This window comes from Gossypium hirsutum, chromosome A11 (genome assembly GCF_007990345.1).
Source record: "Gossypium hirsutum isolate 1008001.06 chromosome A11, Gossypium_hirsutum_v2.1, whole genome shotgun sequence".
NCBI classification, from domain to species: Eukaryota; Viridiplantae; Streptophyta; class Magnoliopsida; order Malvales; family Malvaceae; genus Gossypium; species Gossypium hirsutum.
In genome coordinates, this window is record NC_053434.1 from 7,370,033 (window position 1) to 7,389,456 (window position 19,424).

A 19,424-nucleotide genomic window follows, 5' to 3' on the forward strand; every position below is an offset into this window, starting at 1 on the left:
CATTTTGGTCTTTTTTATTTTCTTTTAATCTATAATTAAACTTTCGCACTTTATTTAATTTAATCCTTTTATTTAATTATCCTTAATTAAGCTAAATTCACTTAATTAAACTCTAATTAACCACTCAATTAACTTTTTAAATATTTTTGATAAATATTTACGGACCCATTTTTTAGTAACGGAGACTTGAAAATACACTTTTTCGATAACCGTAAAATTCGGGTTATTACAATTATGGCCTCATTCTGGCCTCTCACGAAATACCCATTCCGTGCTACAACTAAAGAATTGCTATTCCAGCCTTTCACTGAATAGCCACCAAAATTTTTTCCCCAAAAATACCCTAAACTAAAAACATCATATTAACCATAATTTCAGTTTATGAATTATAGCTATAGAAGAAAAATCAAGAAGAAACAAAAATTGAAACCCAATAGTTACGATTAAATGTTTTCTCAACTTCGATTTCATCCAACAATGTTGTTTTCACAGCATCAACACAATGGGTCTCCTTCACTCTGACTTGTTCCAAACACAATAATGAAATTTAGAAAAACAAAACAAAACAACTCAAATCAGAAGAAAAAAAACTGTGATGGACAATGGGAGATTAACAGAGGAAAGATTTGCATGTATGGATCTATAAGTTTTGGAGAGCTTTTAAGACAAACTAAACAAAATTTTGAAAGAGTAGGTAGAGATAAAAGATTTGGAGAGTAAGATACCTAATAAAAATAGAGGTTTAGAGGAAAAAAGAAGAATAAAGAACCAGATAAAACTCTAAATAAAAGAAAGAGAAAAGGTCTCTAGAAAGCTCTAATGAGTATAAGATCAATTGGATTGTGAATATTGAGGGCAATTAGGGTCCTTAGAAAGCTCTAATGATTTTATTTATTATTGCATTTTTTTTCTTTACTATAATCTTTATTTTGGCAAGGTTATTCTTTTGTCGTCATGTTTTGTTTGGTTATATATTTTCCCCACTTTATATTAAATAAATTCAGTTCGTTATATTCATAATAAAAATATATAATAAAATAATGTTAAATATGATTTTTAGATTTATTTTTAAATTTAGAGACTTAAATTTGTTGTTAAATAATATTTTTATTATTAAATATCAAATGTTAAATTATTTATTTTCAAATATTATTTTTTGACATAACATTTATAAAGTTATTAAGAAATAAATCATATTTTTATACATAATATTAATTATACTATTAGATATATTTATAATATACATTACTCAATTATTAGCATTTAATAATATTAAAACTCTATAGATATAAATTTTATGAATTATATTAATTAAATTAAATTTATATGAACATTTAATAATAAGTGAATAATAAAAATAATATTATTAAAGTATATTTAATAATAACACTATTAAAGTTTAATAACAATAACAATAATCATTTATTTTAAAATTTTTTATTAAGGGTACTCTGATCATTTTAACTTTTTCCCTAATGTTATTACAATATCTATTTTATTCAATTAAACACAAGAATACTATTACAGCTTTATTCAATTCTATTAAACTAAATAATTGAATTACTGATTACAACTCTATTTCATTCCTCCCAACTAAATGTGTTGTAAGTGTTTTAGAGGCTAACATGCGACTTTTAATTTCTTTTAGGTTTACCTCACTCAACATCATTGGCTAAATGGTTTAAAGCTTTTGTATTTTTCAGTTTTTTTAAGCATTTTGCTTTTGTATTTTAAATGTTTTTAAGTTTTTATTTTATTTCCAATTATTAATTTTAATTAATAAATCATTATTTATATAAACAAAATAATAAATATGTAATTATTAATGAAAGTAAATTTTTAATATATATATTATGTTAAATATATTTTATTTTTTAAAAATTCAATTATTTTTTATATATAATTTTTATATGTCAAATATTTATTTATTTTTTATGTACATTGTGAGTATGGTAAATTCTAATATTATAAAATAAAATAATTATTTTAAATAAGGTAAAATCTAATATATAAAATCAATTAATTATTTTAAATATAATTATTTTTAGTAAATATAAAATTTATATGTGGAATATTTTAAATAATTATTTCAATATCATTATTTTTATGTGAAATATTTCAAATATCAATATTTTTATATGTGAAAAACTTCAAATAATTGCTTCAAATATCATTATATTTTTACCTATATTGTGAGTATTATAAATTATAATATTATAATAAATTATTTTAAATACCATTATTTTTATAAATAAAATATTTCAATCAATTATTTCAAATAGACATATAAAAATATATGATACTAAAATTTGCAATCCATATATATAATCAATTAATTATTTCATATATCAATATTTTGAGTAGATATATATAAAAAATAAATGTTATTTTAAAAATAAAATATATTTAACGTAATGATAGATATGTACAATTTAATATATAATTACATAATTATAAATAGAGAAATTTATTAATTAAAAATAAAATAAAAACTGAAAAACATTTAATTAAAAAAAAGGAAAAAGCTTCAAACAAGATATTTTAAAAGAAGAAAGCAAATATGAAAAAGGGAATTTGAAACTGGGTTAAGCCACAAACATTCAACTGTTCGGCCGATGATACAGAGTTGTTAAGGCAAAGCTTTTGATGCACTTTTACTTTTTTGGCCCATAAAAACGGCCTACTTCGATAATAACATATTAATTTAATAAATAAATTTCAACCCTAATATTTTGGAATTTTTTTTTTTTATTTCGATAAAAATCCCAAATAAATACGGAGATCATCCTCGTATCGTGTATTAATTTAAACTCACCCTAGACATAGAGTTCCAAAACAAAATTCGCGTCCTTTTCCACTTTGTTACCCCCCCCAACAAATTTCCTTTTTCCTACCTAGGGTTAGGGTTTTCATGCGATTTTACATATTTCCTAAATTACTTTCTATTTAAGTTAGAAGATTTAATTTGAATTCCGTTTCGACTTATCTAGGATTTCTCTTCAATCCGTTGGTTTTAATTTTTTCCTGTTATCCTTTTCCCTTTTTTATCGAATTCTGATCTTTCAGTCGTTAAGTTTCTAAACAATGCCTCCTAGAATAGTGAAGAGAGGAGCTGCGGGCGGTGGTTCAAAGAGAACGCCGAGGAACACTAGAGGGGCATCTAAATCCGAGAATCCACCAGCGGAGCCTGCACAAGAGGCCGTGAATGCAAAGGAGGCTTCAGTTCCAGTTGAGGAGGTCGTGGAGGCAGTTAAGGTTGATGAGAAACCAACTCCGGAACAAAAAGAGGTGATCGAGGAGGAAAACACCGGTTTAAATTTGAATTCCAATGGGTCGGTTTCGATGAAGAGTAAGTCTTTTGTTTGCTTATGGTTCATCTGATTTGCTTTCAATCTGATAGATTTGGGAATCTGCATGTTTGAAAATTATATGGCACGTCGCTATTATACAAACTTGTAGCTTTTATTGCAGTTTTGTGGGTTATTCCTGGAGTTTAGCATGTTATAAGGTTTTTGCTTTCCGTTGGATCATATTTGGTAACACATAGACATATCCTTGTCCATTTATTTCCCTTATCGAGGATCTACAAGGTTCACAATCATTATCTTTTCGAGTATTTGGATTGTTGAGATATTTTTGTTTCTGTTAGAATTTCGTATCAATTGCTTTAAGGTGATTGCTTCTTGACCGGCCTTGAATATTATACCCCTTCTTTGTCGCAGAAGAGAATGACTCACAGGAGTCTATTGAGGAGTATGAAAAAGATGAGAGGTTAGAATTGGATGATAATGAACCTGAATATGAAGCTGAAGAATATGGTGGGGTGGATTATGACGAGAAGGAGATGGATCCTGATGAAGTGGAAGATGAAGTAGAGGAAGTGATTGAGGAGGAGCAGGATGGTGAGGACGAAGATATTCATGAAGTTGAAGTAGAAGGTGATGCTGCCGATGATGAGCATCCTGGGGAGGAAACAGAGCATGCTGATTTGGATGATGCAACCGAGCATGAAGAGCGACATGAAGTTGTTCAAGAGAGACGCAAGCGTAAAGAGTTTGAAGTGTTTGTTGGGGGCTTAGACAAGGATGCTACCGAAGATGATATCAGGAAAGTCTTCAACCAAGTGGGTGAAATTGTTGAAGTTCGGTTGATGATGAACCCTCAAACAAAGAAGAACAAGGGCTTTGCTTTCTTGCGATTTGCAACTATAGAACAAGCAAAACGTGCATATACTGAACTTAGGAATCCCGTGGTAATTATTCTGTTCTTCAATAATATTACTTTTTTGAATTTCAAAATGGATCAACTTTAAAACTTAAAACAATTTTGTTCTAATGACTGCAATTCTAGATTAATGGAAAGCAGTGTGGTGTTACCCCAAGTCAAGACAGTGACACCCTTTTTCTGGGTAATATATGCAAGACATGGACAAAGGAAGCAGTAAGTACATGGGATTATTTAAGGTCACTAGCAAGTGGGCCATCTTTGTAAATGGTTATGAGTAGATAACATGTGTTTGTTATTGACTTTTGTTCCAGTTGAAAGAGAAGTTGAAACATTACGGAGTTGACAATATTGAGGACTTAACATTGGTGGAAGACAGCAACAATGAGGGAATGAATCGAGGCTTTGCATTTTTGGAATTTGCATCCCGTTCAGATGCGATGGATGCTTTTAAGCGTCTTCAACGGAGAGATGTTTTATTTGGGGTTGATAGGCCTGCAAAGGTTTCTTTTGCAGATTCCTTCATCGATCCAGGTGATGAAATCATGGCACAGGTAATTTACTAAAACAAATTTTCTTCTAATATAATTTGTGGTTGGGTTGCTATGGTTTGGTCCCAAGCTCTCTTCCCTCACAAGCCTCTTGCCACTAAGCCAAGCGGTAGTTGGCTACAAAACAGTTTTTCTTTTTTGCTTTAGGTGGCATGAACTACTGGGCTTGTTGGAAATCATAAATGTATCTTATTATGAGAGCTTGATGATTTTTTCTCCCAAGTTCAGGTTAGGACCATATTTATTGATTGCCTGCCTCCTTCATGGGATGAGGATCGTGTTAGAGAGCTACTGAAGAAGTATGGGGAGATTGAAAAGATTGAACTTGCCCGGAACATGCCATCTGCTGACAGGAAGGATTATGGTTTTGTCACATTTGATACTCATGATGCTGCTGTCACATGTGCTAAGAGCATTAATAATACCGAGTTGGGCGAAGGTGACATCAAGGTTAGTCAATGTTCTTGGTGTACCATGTTGTTTACATGACTTAACTATTACCTTGTCTAATGGTTATTCTTTTATTTCAGGCCAAAGTTAGAGCCAGGTTATCGAGACCACATCAAAGAGGCAGAAGTAAGAACGTCGGCCGTGATAGTTTCAGGTCTGGGCGTGGATCTGGACGAGTAGTTAGGGGTGCATGGGGTCGTCCTGATTCACGTGGTTTTGCTCCTCATGGGATGAGAGGAATTAGTAGCCGTGCCCCTCCACCTAGTCTAAAGAGGCCTGTTGGACTGAGAGATAGACGTCCTCTCATGTCTGCACCAGCTAGAGGCAGGCCTTTATCACCTCCCCCTTCTAGATCCTATGACAGAAGAGCCCCCGGTATGGCTCTATCCTGCTTCACGTCTACCTGAATTCTTCGTTTTTCGAGATTTAAATTTCTTACTTCAATCTTTTTTGACAGTTATGCCATATCCAAAGGGTAGTTTAAAGAGGGAATATAGTCAACGCGATGAGCTTCCTCCTCCAAGGAGCAGAGAAGTTATGGATTATGGATCTAGGGTTGTCCCTGATAGACGATCCACATATAGAGAAGAATATTCTTCTCGCAACCCGGGTTACTTTGATTTGCCTAGAACCACATCTCGTACTGCAGCGAGAAGACCCTATGGAGATGATGCATATGCCCAAAGATTTGAAAGACCTCCTCCTAGTTACCGTGAGGGGCGTGGCCGTGATTATGACACTATATCTGGCTCAAAAAGACCATATCCTGTTATGGTTGGTCCCACAGTTCCTTCAAGTAATTATGTCATCATTGGCATATGATTTAACAATTTCCTAGCTGATTATGCCATGTACTTGCTTGTTGAATCAGGATGATGTCCCTCCACGATATGCTGATGATGGTCCGATGCATTCAAGGGCTCGTCTAGACTACGAATTTGCTGGTGGTGCTCCTCCATATGTGGATGCATATGGTGATAGGTTTGTTATTTAGGAGCTTTCTGGTGTTTATTCTCTTTGTTCTGGAGCTTTAGTTATCTTTTGTCTTATTTTGATAGGCTTGGGAGATCCAATCTAGGATACGGTGGCAGCAGGAGTTCTATATCTAGTCAGACCTCACATGGGCTATATGGCAGTCGTCAGGGTATGGGCTATGGTGGAGGTGTGTTCTAAGTTGCTGCTGACTTGTTAAAATAGAAAAAAGAGGGTTTCCTCCTGGATGGGGTGGACATATTGTTGGTGTTTTCTGGTTTAACGACTTACATTTGGTCTGGTTTTCAGGTTCTTTTAGCAGCAGTGATGTTGGAGGAATGTACTCATCCTCTGGTTATGGTGGTGATTACATACCTAGGGGATCTGGTGTATGTCCTTTTCCTTCTTTCTTTTGTTTGATATTTTAAAAATTATACAAGCCTATATTGATGTTCTTTTTCTGCTTCCATGGCAGGTTGGTGGTAGCTCTTACTCATCCATGTACTCCAGTCGTGGTATGGGTGGTAGCAGTTACATGGGTGGTGGGGGTGGTTCTGGGTCATACTACTGATGTAAGTTAAATTGTTTTTATCCCTTTTACTTTTCGTGTTGTACTTGTGGATGTGTAATAATTATCTTCTGCAGTAGTATGCATTTCTAATGTAGATTAGGCTTCCTGAAGAAGATGGTTTATATGTTCTGAGAGGTGTATTAGCAATGTGAATTTGTCCATGAAACAGATTTCGGAGACAGTGAGGCTTCTGTAGGGTGTGGAGCATTCGAAGCTTTGGTTTTGGTACCCATGGTATTGGATAGAAGCATGCCTAGTGCTATAGCCTCCATACATAGAAGTACAAGGTTTTGAGGCTTAAGTTCAATGTGAAAGGCAGGGTGCTGGTTCAAACTGTTTCTAGTTTCAAGATCAGGTTACTTGTGATAGTGAGTTTTCAAGTTTATGGTGTAAGGAAAACTAATCTTACGTAGAGATTAAACAGCAAGTGCTTAGAATATGCTGTATATGAACAATATTTACTTTTGTATTTAAGAACCCTACCAATGGATAATTTGGAAGCTTTTATCACGAACTCTACTGGGCTGAGTATTAGAGCGAGGATTAAGTCATTAATTTACATTTGGTTATGGATTTTGGAAACTTTGGCATGCTGAACTCAACTGGTAAGTGTTGATAAAATAAGAAACAAGGAATTAACATCTTTCCTTAAGGGTGATAAGCACTAAGAGACAAATGGTACCTATACCTGAAGATTATGTGAAATCTTTAGAGGATATTCTTGTATGCTTTTTTTGTACAAGCATATTGCAATTCTTGGAAGTGGTGTTTGTGAAGCCATATACATGCCAGGAGGAAATTAAAGACTTACTTAACCTGATCTGGTAAAGCTTGTACACTGTAGACACATACTAACTTTTGTTTTGGCTTGATTTTTCTATGGGAATTCCCCTAAGATGAAATGGACTTGATTCTAGTACAGGAAAGGACATGGCTTCTTCACCTGACATGTTTTGACTTTGTGGTCACTGTTGCACTTTTTAGTTCTTTTTGTTGGTATCTTTCTTGAGAAAAGTTTCGTGTGTTCAATTTTTTCATTTTTCTGGTCTTGGGTTGTCCTTGGCCTTGTGGTATATGCTTGGCAAAGATTTTGAACTTTTTGCTTATGGACCCATAGGAAAGTATCTGTTTCGTACTGAAGGACCACTTCCTAATGTCACGGCGGCTGCTATTTCTTTTCTGCCTTGTTATTGTTTGATGAAGCAACTCTTTATGAAGCTGTGCTCTCCAACTTGAGTTATATGGATTTTGGGGGAATTTTCTGTTTCTCATTATGAAGCATCATGAAATGGTTTATAGTTGTTTTGGCAAGTTGTTGGTAAATGAAACCCTTGTGGAGGCAGTGCCTTACAAATTGGGCTTAGAAGAGAAATGATTTTGGAAAAGTAGAATTCTAATTTGCTCAGAAATCAATGAAGCTGTGGGTTTTTATGTCGGTGATTTAAAAAATGCTTTTTTAAGAAAACATACTGAGCACAACCTTTAGTTGGAGTTAGAATGTGTTGAAATCATTGACTTTTTTCTAAATTGTACTTGAGAATAAGTGAGTTGCCTTCCCTCACCCAAGTATTTTAGTGAAGTTATAAGTTAATAAGATACACTTTGAACTTTATGCTAGAGAAGTGTAAAAAGTATGGTCTAACAAGATGTATAATGTCATGTCTACGGGGACTTCATTATGTTCAATGATATTTGGTCCATGGGTGGTTTATTCTCAGTTCAATGTGAATATTTAAGCATAACGTCATTTAAAGTATTAATGTAGGATCAAAATTGTTAGTTAACAGGTGAATGGTTGGCCGGCTCTGCCACCGTTACTGAGCTCTTCAAAGTTAAAAACTTGATTGATATGCTTGTTCCATCTCGCTTGTGCCGGTGTTAAAAATATTAGCAGGACTGCTACTTGTTTAGCAACCCAGCGCTTTGACATGATACTGGTGCTAGTTTTTGTAGTTTTTTTATTCATGTTATTTTGGTCTCAAATCAACTTGCGGGATAGTGCAACAAGAAGGCAACTATGATGCTGTATATGCTATATTGCCTGTGGTGTTTTTTCTGGCTTGCTTTTTTTCCCCCTTTGGAAATTTAGTTACTTTGGCAAGTATATGGATTTATTGGTTGTATCTGTGCTTGTTTCCGACTTTGGGGGTCAAAATCTTATCTGCTCTGGGGCTGGCCTGCGAAAAGGAGAGGATTACAAGTTACTAATTCAGTAATAAAATTAGGGGTGAGAGCGTAACTGCATGCCTTCATGAACAGACTAGGCATAAGAAAGAGCAGGCAATAACCGTTTTTGATGAATGGCAGAACTTCTATGGTATACATTGGCTCGTGGGGCTTTGCTGATAACATTAGTTTACAACTCTGTTCCCCAACATTTTCTTATTATTTATCTCTACTTTTTTTTGCCCTTATATCAAGTGCTCTTTTGTCCCTTTCTTAATTATTTCCTGGACTTGATTTTGATGATGGGTGCAGCATGCCGATAACTTGGTTTAGAAATATTATTATTGATCCATTGTTATTATCGCTGACTAAATTCCAAATAATAGTAAACTACTATCTATCGCATATACGCTCATGAATGATGACTGATCGACATAAGATGTTTAATGGCTTTGCATCTGAAAGTGCTAAAATTTAATGTTAAGACTGACGATTTCATTCCAGTTATATGTGTCCGCGTGTATGTTGTATATCCATGCAAATCGATATACTTTTCTTCACCGAAATCGATGTTTTAAATCAACACAATCTTTGCTTTTCTTTTATACGAAATCCTTTCACTGGTAGCTTTGAATTCATGGGACAGTGTTTTCTGGGAGTGTCTTTCAACATGTCATCACTAATTAGTTTATGATGTTAATGGCCGAAAGAAATAAAAGGAAAATAGTTACAAATTTTAAAGGTAAACGATTATGTAAATTTTTAGAAATATAAAGGTTAAAAAAGCCTCATTTGGTCACTTCCATTTTTTATATTAGTATTTTAAATAAATAAATTAATTGTTGTCAATTTTGAAAGTATTGATTTCAGTAGTATGTCCATCGAATGTCACAAGCAAGTGTTATGTAGTAAAGAAGTCAAGCTAATACCTAAAACCAGTAAACCTGTTATTCCCCATTGCCAGTAAAATTGCTGATGAAATTGGAAAGGTTGCTGCCTTGATACTTGGATCGAGGATAATATTTATCTTCACATTTTGTACTTGGACGAGGAATATCCGACTAGTCAATTGTTGTCCGCGCAGTAGTAATCTCTTTGTAAACAAGATATGACCAAGCCAACGAAGAGCAAAAGAATGTACAGAATAAACGGCGGCAATTCTACCATAGCAAGACATTCCCCTGCTAGTTAATATCAAGGGGCATGTATAAGACTATACAACATCTCAGCTGCCGATTCAACCAATTCATTCTGTTCTTCATGGAACATATCACCTATAAAACCCAAAAATGTGTACTTAATAGCAAGAATCAATGTGCGTGGATGACTGACAAGTTCATAGAAACAAAACCTAACAATTGCACGTGCCAAAACAACTAGTAATTTACTAAAGGCTCAATCAGGTCTTTATGGATAACCATCCCACTAAATACATTTTCAAGTGGCTCATTGTTGAACCATGCAAAGTTGATTGTTCATGAATCTCTTCTAAATTAGTTAAGAATTCACTTGCTTTCGATCATTTGTTTTTATCTTCTAAAAGGGAACATTCAGAGACTGCAAAACTATAACAATCATACAATCTTAATGAGGAGAATACGAAAGTAGCATCACATAGTATTGTTGCTAATCTTGACAATTGATATGTAACAAAAATGCTACTTAACCAATTACACGAACAACTAACTATTTGTATTGACAGTGACATGACACTACCAAATCATGGAACCTCCCCTATATGTACCAAATATTGTTAAGTGAATATGTTGGATATAGGTGTTATATCTTAATGTTTTAAACATATTTACTAGTTTAAATAAATTATATAATTACAAATACAAATTTTCTCGTATAAAGGAATCAAGAATCTTTAGAAAAAAAAACCTCCCTATTGGACTAGAAGTCTCAATGTGCCAATGATTATTGCTTCTTGCTTCTATATATTTAGGTGGATTATTATTTTATTATTTTAATTTTTCAAGGGATACAATGAAGCGAACTCAATTACTAATTTTTTATGTTTTGTAAATTCATCAAGGATTAGATATAGAACAATTTTTTTTTAATTTTATAAATCAAGTTAAAAAATTATCTTACATATTATCTTATATTGTTTATTTAAATAGCGAAAGGATGTGTGATGAGGTTTTAATGCAGAAAACTCAATCATTAATTACAACAAATGATGATATTTTATTTATTGTTGATTTTATTGATTTCTTGATCCATGAGATCTAATTTTAATAATTGCAATAATAATAATTAAGAAAAATACAACAGTTTCTTATTGTGGAAATTCACTTCTTAATTGTCCGTAAATTTTCTTTTAAGAAAGTATAATATGAATTTACAAAATTAAGCGGAAATTTTTATAAGAACTTGCAACGTTACTGCTTTCTTCTGAGGAAGATTACGGTACCATAACCGTGCCACGTAAGATTAGACGGCGAGCGAGGAAAGATCCTATGCGGCTATGCTTCAGCTTATACCTTAAGAACCAAGCAAACAAATCATGGTTAGATGAGGTGGTAATGTCAGCTGCTTCACTCTCCATGCTTTCCACGTGTCTTCGTCTCCCAATATAGTTTATTCCCCCAATAGAAACACCTCTGTCTCATTAAACTGATAATAAAATGTAAACTCATTTAATAATAATAATAATAATAATATATCAACACTTCAAAAAAATATCAGCTTAATAAATTAATAATTAAATAATTATTTATATAAAGAGGGGTAGACTGTAGAACGTGTCTAGAAATTAAAACCAAAACTTTGTTAATCATGATTTTATTCAAATAATGACCGTAAATTTAATTAACGACACATTCACAATATATATAATAAATTTCGAAATTTGATATAATATTTAAATATAAATTTCATTAAAATAATAAAGTTGAGATTGTAAATTATAATATTTTGACTATCAATTTCATCGCTTATAAATAGTTATTTTTTTTTAAATTTACATGAACATACAAAATTATCTTCAATTAACATCTATTGATGTAATGTTTAAAATTACTAATAATCTCTACCCATCCTTAAATAGGAGTATATTCATACTACAGTACATTAGAATCTATTTTCTCTTACTCTAATAATAATATTACTACCAATCAAGCTAATATTCAATTAATATAATTTTTTGTAACTTTATAATTTAACATCTCAATTAAAATTGTAATATAATATAGGTAGAGAGATTAATAATATTACAAATAAGAATGGTATGCATCTAAAATTTTTATATTTTAAAAAATGAAATTTTTTTTTAAACGTGACTCAAATTTCTGATTTTTTTATAAAAATAATATTAAAAATACAAAATGGCATGGGACATAAATTAATTTTTTATTAGTGCCATGTATGTATTTTTAAAAAATATCAATATTTTTATGAATATACATATTAAAAAACAAAAAAAGAAAATTGCTGAAAAAAATCAGCTGAAAACAAGAAAATGAAAAAAAGAAAAAAAAAAAGCTCGACAAACCAACCAATGTTTTGTTTCACTGTGAGGGAATTAAATTAAAAGACAAACTTTGGGAAGTGAAACTAACAGACTAGCTACCGATTTGTTTTATTGTTAGGGGAATTAAATTAAAAAGAAATTTTAGGAAGTGAAATTAACCATAAATAACTATAACTATAATAAACACAAAAACAATTTCGGGTGGAGAAAATTAAATTAAAAATATGTATTTTAAAAAATTAAAAAAAAAATATTTTCAGGCAACACCGATAAAAAAAAAAACTTCAACAGCTTTTTTTTTTCTCTATATTAAAGAAGAACAGACCACATTTTTCTCTCTATTATTTTTTCAAAATAACGACCTATATATATAAAATATTAAACGATGACATAGTCCGTGCGCGCGCATATATATCTAAATAAACCCGGAGACCAACCTCAAACCGTGCATTAAATTCACCCTAGAACCAAATTTCCAAAACAAAATTCACGTCTTTTTCCTCTTTGTCACTCTCTCTATTCCCCCCATGTCATTCGCATACTTAGGGTTAGGGTTTTTATTGTGATTTTAGATATTTCCTTATTTACTCTCTTCAAGTTAGATATTTAATTTGGATTCCGTTTCGACTTATCTAGGAGTTCTCATCAATCCGTGGGTTTTAATTTTTTTTCTTTGTTCTATCGGAAGTTTCAATTATCCCTTTTTCCTTTATCGAATTCTGATATTTCAGTCGTTAGGTTTCTAAACAATGCCTCCTAGAACCGTGAAGAGAGGAGCCGGGGCCGGTGGTCCAAAGAGAACGCCGAGGTCCACTAGAGGGGCATCCAAATCCGAGAATCCACCAGCGGAGCCTGTACAAGAGGCCGTGAATACAAAGGAGGCTTCAGTTCCAGTTGAGGAGCTCGTGGAGGCCGTTAAGGCCGTTGAGAAACCAACTCCGGAGCAAAAATTGGTGATCGTGGAGAAAGGGGCTGTTGAGGAGGAAAACACCGGTTTAAATTTGAATTCCAATGGGTCGGTTGCGATGAAGAGTAAGTCTTTTGTTTGCTTTTGGTTCATCTGATTTGCTTTCAATCTGATGGATTTGGGCATCTGCAAGTTTGAAAATTATATGGCACGTCGCCATTATACAAACCTGTAGCTTTTATTGTAGTTTTGTGGGCTATTCCTGGAATTTAGCATGTTATAAAGTGTCTGTTTTCCGTTGGATCATATATGGTATCACATAAACGTATCCTTGTCCATTTATTTCCCTTTCCGAGAATTTACAAGGTTCACAATCATTATCTTTACAAGAATTTGGTTTGTTGAGATATTTTTGTCTCTATTAGAATTTCGTATCAATTGCTTTAAGGTGATTGCTTCTTGGCTGGCCTTGATTATTCTATCCCTTCTTTGTCGCAGAAGAGAATGACTCTAAGGAGCCTATTGAGGAGTATGGAAAAGATGAGAGGTTAGAATTGGATGATAATGAACCTGAATATGAAGCTGAAGAATATGGTGGGGTGGATTATGACGAGAAGGAGATGGATCCTGATGAAGTGGAAGATGAAGTAGAGGAAGTGATTGAGGAGGAGCAGGATGGTGAGGAGAAAGCGGGTGATCTGTCAGATTACGAAGATATTCATGAAGTTGAAGTAGAAGGTGATGCCGATGATGATGAGGATCCTGGGCAGGAAGTGGAGCATGCAGATTTGGATGATGCAACCGAGCATGAAGAGCGACATGAAGTTGTCCAAGAGAGACGTAAGCGTAAAGAGTTTGAAGTGTTTGTTGGGGGCTTAGACAAGGATGCTACGGAAGATGATATCAGGAAAGTCTTCAACCAAGTGGGTGAAATTGTTGAAGTTAGGTTGATGATGAACCCTCAAACAAAGAAGAACAAGGGCTTTGCTTTCTTGCGATTTGCAACTATAGAACAAGCAAAACGTGCATATACTGAACTTAGGAATCCCGTGGTAATTATTCTGTTCTTCAATAATATTACTTTTTTGAATTTCAAAATGGATCAACTTTAAAACTTAAAACTATTTTGTTCTAATGACTACAATTCTAGATTAATGGAAAACAGTGTGGTGTTACCCCAAGTCAAGACAGTGACACCCTTTTTCTGGGTAATATATGCAAGACATGGACAAAGGAAGCAGTAAGTACATGGGATTATTTAAGGTCACTAGCAAGTGGGCCATCTTTTTGAATGGTTATAAGTAGATAACATGTGTTCATTATTGACTGTTGTTCCAGTTGAAAGAGAAGTTGAAACATTACGGAGTTGACAATGTTGAGGACTTAACATTGGTCGAAGACAGCAACAATGAGGGAATGAATCGAGGCTTTGCATTTCTGGAATTTGCATCCCGTTCAGATGCGATGGATGCTTTTAAGCGTCTTCAACGGAGAGATGTTTTATTTGGGGTTGATAGGCCTGCAAAGGTTTCTTTTGCAGATTCCTTCATCGATCCAGGTGATGAAATCATGGCACAGGTAATTTACTAAAACAAATTTTCTTCTAATATAATTTGTGGTTGGGTTGCTATGGTTTGGTCCCAAGCTCTCATACCTCACAAGCCTCTTGCCACTAAGCCAAGCGGTAGTTGGCTACAAAACAGTTTTTCTTTTTTGCTTTAGGTGGCATGAACTACTGGGCTTGTTGGAAATCATTAATGTATCTTATTGTGAGAGCTTGATGATTTTTTCTCCCAAGTTCAGGTTAGGACCATATTTATTGATTGCCTGCCTCCTTCTTGGGATGAGGATCGCGTTAGAGAGCTACTGAAGAAGTATGGGGAGATTGAAAAGATTGAACTTGCCCGGAACATGCCATCTGCTGACAGGAAGGATTATGGTTTTGTCACGTTTGATACTCATGATGCTGCTGTCACATGTGCTAAGAGCATTAATAATACCGAGTTGGGCGAAGGTGACATCAAGGTTAGTCAATGTTCTTGGTGTACCATGTTGTTTACATGACTTAACTATTACCTTGTCTAATGGTTATTCTTTTATTTCAGGCCAAAGTTAGAGCCAGGTTATCGAGACCACATCAAAGAGGCAGAGGTAAGAACGTCGGCCGTGATAGTTTCAGGTCTGGGCGCGGATCTGGACAAGTAGTTAGGGGTTCATGGGGTCGTCCTGATTCACGTGGTTTTGCTCCTCGTGGGATGAGAGGAATCAGTAGCCGTGCCCCTCCACCTAGTCTAAAGAGGCCTGTTGGACTAAGAGATAGACGTCCTCTCATGTCTGCACCAGCTAGAGGCAGGCCTTTATCACCTCCCCCTTCTAGATCCTATGACAGAAGAGCCCCTGGTATGGCTCTATCCTGCTTCACGTCTACCTGAATTCTTCATTTTTCGAGATTTAAATTTCTTACTTCAATCTTTTTTGACAGTTATGCCATATCCAAAGGGTAGTTTAAAGAGGGAATATAGTCAACGCGATGAGCTTCCTCCTCCAAGGAGCAGAGAAGTTATGGATTATGGATCTAGGGTTTTCCCTGATAGACGATCCACATATAGAGAAGAATATTCTTCTCGCAACTCTGGTTACTTTGATTTGCCTAGAACCACATCTCGTACTGCAGCGAGAAGACCCTATGGAGATGATGCATATGCCCAAAGATTTGAAAGACCTCCTCCTAGTTACCGTGAGGGGCGTGGCCGTGATTATGACACTATTTCTGGCTCAAAAAGACCATATCCTGTTATGGTTGGTCCCACAGTTCCTTCAAGTAATTATGTCATCATTGGCATATGATTTAACAATTTCCTAGCTGATTATGCCATGTACTTGCTTGTTGAATCAGGATGATGTCCCTCCACGATATGCTGATGATGGTCCGAGGCATTCAAGGGCTCGTCTAGACTACGAACTTGCTGGTGATGCTCCTCCATATGTGGATGCATATGGTGATAGGTTTGTTATTTAGGAGCTTTCTGGTGTTTATTCTCTTTGTTCTGGAGCTTTAGTTATCTTTTGTCTTATTTTGATAGGCTTGGGAGATCCAATCTAGGATACGGTGGCAGCAGGAGTTCTATATCTAGTCAGGACTCACATGGGCTCTATGCCAGTCGTCAGGGCATGGGCTACGGTGGAGGTGTGTTCTAAGTTGCTGCTGACTTGTTAAAGAAGAAAAAAGAGGGGTTCCTGCTGGATGTGGTGGACATTTTGTTGGTGTTTTATGGTTTAATGACTTACATTTGGTCTGGTTTTCAGGTTCTTTTAGCAGCAGTGATATTGGTGGAATGTACTCATCCTCTGGTTATGGTGGTGATTACATGCCTAGGGGATCTGATGTATGCGCTTTTCCTTTCATTTGTTTAATATTTTAAAAATTATACTAGCATATATCGATGTTCTTTTTCTGCTTCCATGGCAGGTTGGTGGTAGCTCCTACTCATCCATGTACTCTAGCCGCGGTATGGGTGGTAGCAGTTACATGGGTGGTGGGGGTGGTTCTGGGTCATACTACTGATGTAAGTCAGATTGTTTTTATCCCTTTAATTAGTGTTGTACTCGTGGACGTGTAATAATTATCTTCAGCAGTAGTCTGCATTTTTAACGGAGATTAGGCTTCTTGAAGAAGTTGGTTTGTATGTTCTGAGAGGTGTATTAGCAAGGTGAATTTGTCCATGAAACAGATTTCAGAGACTGTGAGGCTTCTGTAGGGTGTGGAGCATTTGAAGCTTTGGTTTTGGTACCCATGGTATTGGATAGAAGTATGCCAAGTGCTATAGCCTCCATACATTGTAGTACAAGGTTTTTTGGCATAAGTTCAATGTGAAAGAGGCAGCATGCTGGTTCAAACTGTTTCTAGTTTCACAAACAGGTTATTTGTGATTGTGAGTATTCAAGTTTATGGTGTAAGGAAAACTAATCTCAGTTAGAGATGAAACAACAAGTGCTTAGAATATGCTGTGTATGAACAACATTATTTACTTTTGTATTTAAGAACCCTGCCCATGGATAATTTGGAAGCATTTATCACAAACTTTATGGGTTGAGTATTAGAGCGTGGATTAAGTCATTAATTTGCATTTTGGTTATGGATTTTGGATACTTTGGCATGCTGAACTCATCAGGTAAGTGTTGATAAGGTAAGAAACAAGGCATTAATATCTTTCCTTAAGGATGATAAGTACAAAGAGATCAAATGGTGCCTATAACGGAAGGTTATATGAAATTTGTAGAGGATATACTTATGCTTTTTTGTATAAGCATATTGCATTTTCTGGAAGTGGTGCTTGTGAAATCATATACAAGCCAGGAGGAAATTAAAGACTTAACCTGATCTGGTAAAGCTTGTAGACTGTAGACGCATACTGCCTTTTGTTGTGGCTTTGTTTTTCTTTGGGAATTCCCGACTAAGATGAAATGGACTTTATTTAGTACAGAAAGGACATGGCTTCTTCAAGACCTGACATGTTTGACTTTTTGTTCATTGTTGCATCTTTTAGTTCTTTTTGTTGATATCTTTCGTGAGAAAATTTTTTTGTGTTCATATATATATATTTTTTTTGGTTTTTCTGGTTTTGGGTTGTCCTTGGCCTGGTGGAGTATGCTAGGCAAATATTTGAACTATTTGCTTATGGACCTGTAGGAAAATATCTGTTTCTGACTGAAGGACCACTTCCTAATGTTAGGGCAGCTGCTATATCTTTTCTTCCTAGTTATTTTTTGATGAAGCAACTCCTTATAAAGCTGTGCTCTCCAACTTGAGTTACGTGGATTTTGGGGAAATTTTATGTTTCTCATGATGAAGCATCATGAAATGGTTTATAGTTGTTTTGGGATGTTGTTGGTAAATGAAACCCTTGTGGGAAGGCAGCGCCTTACAAATTGGGCTTAGAAGAGAATGATTTTGGAAAAGTTGAATTCTAATTGGCTCAGAAATCAATAAAGCTGTGGGTATTTATTTTGGTGATTTAAAAAATGTTACTTTAAGAAAACATACTGAGTACAACCTTTAGTTGGAGTTACAATTTTTACTAAACTGCCCTTGAGAATAAGTGAATTGCGTTCCTTCCCCCTTGGTATTTTAGTAATATTATAAGTTGATAAGTTGCACTTGGAACTTTATGCTAGAGAAACATAACAAGTATGTTCTAACAGGATGTATAATGTCGCATATACAGGGACTTTGTTATGTTCAATGATTTTTTGTTCCTTGGGTGGTTTCTCAATGTGAATATCAACTTATAATGTCATGTAAAGTATGTGTAGGATCAAAATTGTTAGTTTAAGAGATTGGTTGGCTGGATCTGCCTCTGTGAATAAGCTCTTCACAGTTAAAATCTTGATTGTTGTTATGTTTGTTTTGTCTTGCTTTGGCTGGTGCTTTATAATTATTAGCAGGACAGGTACCTTGTTCAGCAGCCCAGCGCTTTGGCGTGATGTTGGTGCTAGTTTTTTGTAGTTTATTTATTCATGTAGTTTGGTCTCAAATCAGATTGCGGGATACTGCAACTATGAGGCTGTATATATATTGTATTGCCTGAGTTTGTTTTTGGCAAGCTCTTTCCTCCCCCTTGGAAAATTAGTTACTTTGGAAATACATCGATTTATTGGTTGTATCTGTGCTTGTTTCTGAGTTTGAGGGTCGAAGCCTTATGTGCTCGGGGAGTGGCCTGCGAAAAGGAGAGGATTACAAGTTACTAATTCAGTAATAAAATGAGGGAGAGAGCATGACAGCATGCGTTCACGAACAGTCTTAGGCATAAGAAAGAGAAGCTAATGGCACAACTTCCCTGCTTGACATTTGTTCGTGGGTCCTTGCTGATAACGCAAATGCACAATCTCTGTTCCCCAGGACTTTCTTCCTTATTGGTTATAATTACCTTTTTGTCCTTTGTCTCATTATTTCCCGTACGCTTAATTTTGATGTTGATGCAGCATGCCAGTAACTTTTGGTTTAGAAATATATTATATTATTATTAATACATTGTTATGATTGCTGACTAAATTCCAAATAATAGTGAACTGATATCTATTGCATATACGCTCATGAATGATGGT

At 34.6% G+C, this 19,424-nt stretch overlaps 2 protein-coding genes across 8 annotated transcripts; both read left to right on the forward strand.

Moving 5' to 3' along the window:
• The first annotated feature begins 2,748 nt into the window (after nucleotides 1-2,748).
• LOC107911856 (nucleolin) lies at nucleotides 2,749-9,214 on the forward strand. Of its 4 annotated transcripts, none has more exons than XM_016839807.2 (12): nucleotides 2,749-3,349; nucleotides 3,723-4,252; nucleotides 4,351-4,440; nucleotides 4,539-4,778; nucleotides 5,004-5,225; nucleotides 5,306-5,600; nucleotides 5,683-5,999; nucleotides 6,097-6,206; nucleotides 6,284-6,387; nucleotides 6,507-6,586; nucleotides 6,673-6,769; nucleotides 6,938-7,282. In XM_016839807.2, the coding sequence occupies exons 1-11, from the start codon at nucleotides 3,085-3,087 to the stop codon at nucleotides 6,766-6,768; spliced, it is 2,349 nt and encodes a 782-aa protein (XP_016695296.2). In that variant the 5' UTR covers nucleotides 2,749-3,084; the 3' UTR covers nucleotide 6,769; nucleotides 6,938-7,282. The 4 variants fall into 4 exon arrangements, with proteins under 4 accessions (XP_016695296.2, XP_016695299.2, XP_016695297.2 ...); XM_016839810.2 differs by lacking the exon at nucleotides 6,938-7,282 and adding an exon at nucleotides 7,886-9,214 and having other exon boundaries at nucleotides 2,751-3,349; XM_016839808.2 differs by having other exon boundaries at nucleotides 2,751-3,349; nucleotides 6,843-7,282.
• Nucleotides 9,215-12,756: 3,542 nt separating this feature from the next.
• LOC107911855 (nucleolin) lies at nucleotides 12,757-19,346 on the forward strand. 4 transcript variants are annotated; one of them, XM_041080871.1, is made up of 12 exons: nucleotides 12,757-13,444; nucleotides 13,818-14,371; nucleotides 14,470-14,559; nucleotides 14,658-14,897; nucleotides 15,123-15,344; nucleotides 15,425-15,719; nucleotides 15,802-16,118; nucleotides 16,216-16,325; nucleotides 16,403-16,506; nucleotides 16,626-16,705; nucleotides 16,789-16,885; nucleotides 18,762-19,346. In XM_041080871.1, the coding sequence occupies exons 1-11, from the start codon at nucleotides 13,162-13,164 to the stop codon at nucleotides 16,882-16,884; spliced, it is 2,391 nt and encodes a 796-aa protein (XP_040936805.1). In that variant the 5' UTR covers nucleotides 12,757-13,161; the 3' UTR covers nucleotide 16,885; nucleotides 18,762-19,346. The 4 variants fall into 4 exon arrangements, with proteins under 4 accessions (XP_040936805.1, XP_040936803.1, XP_040936802.1 ...); XM_041080869.1 differs by lacking the exon at nucleotides 18,762-19,346 and adding an exon at nucleotides 17,051-17,419; XM_041080868.1 differs by lacking the exon at nucleotides 18,762-19,346 and having other exon boundaries at nucleotides 12,817-13,064; nucleotides 13,151-13,444; nucleotides 16,789-17,419.
• Nucleotides 19,347-19,424: the final 78 nt, after the last annotated feature.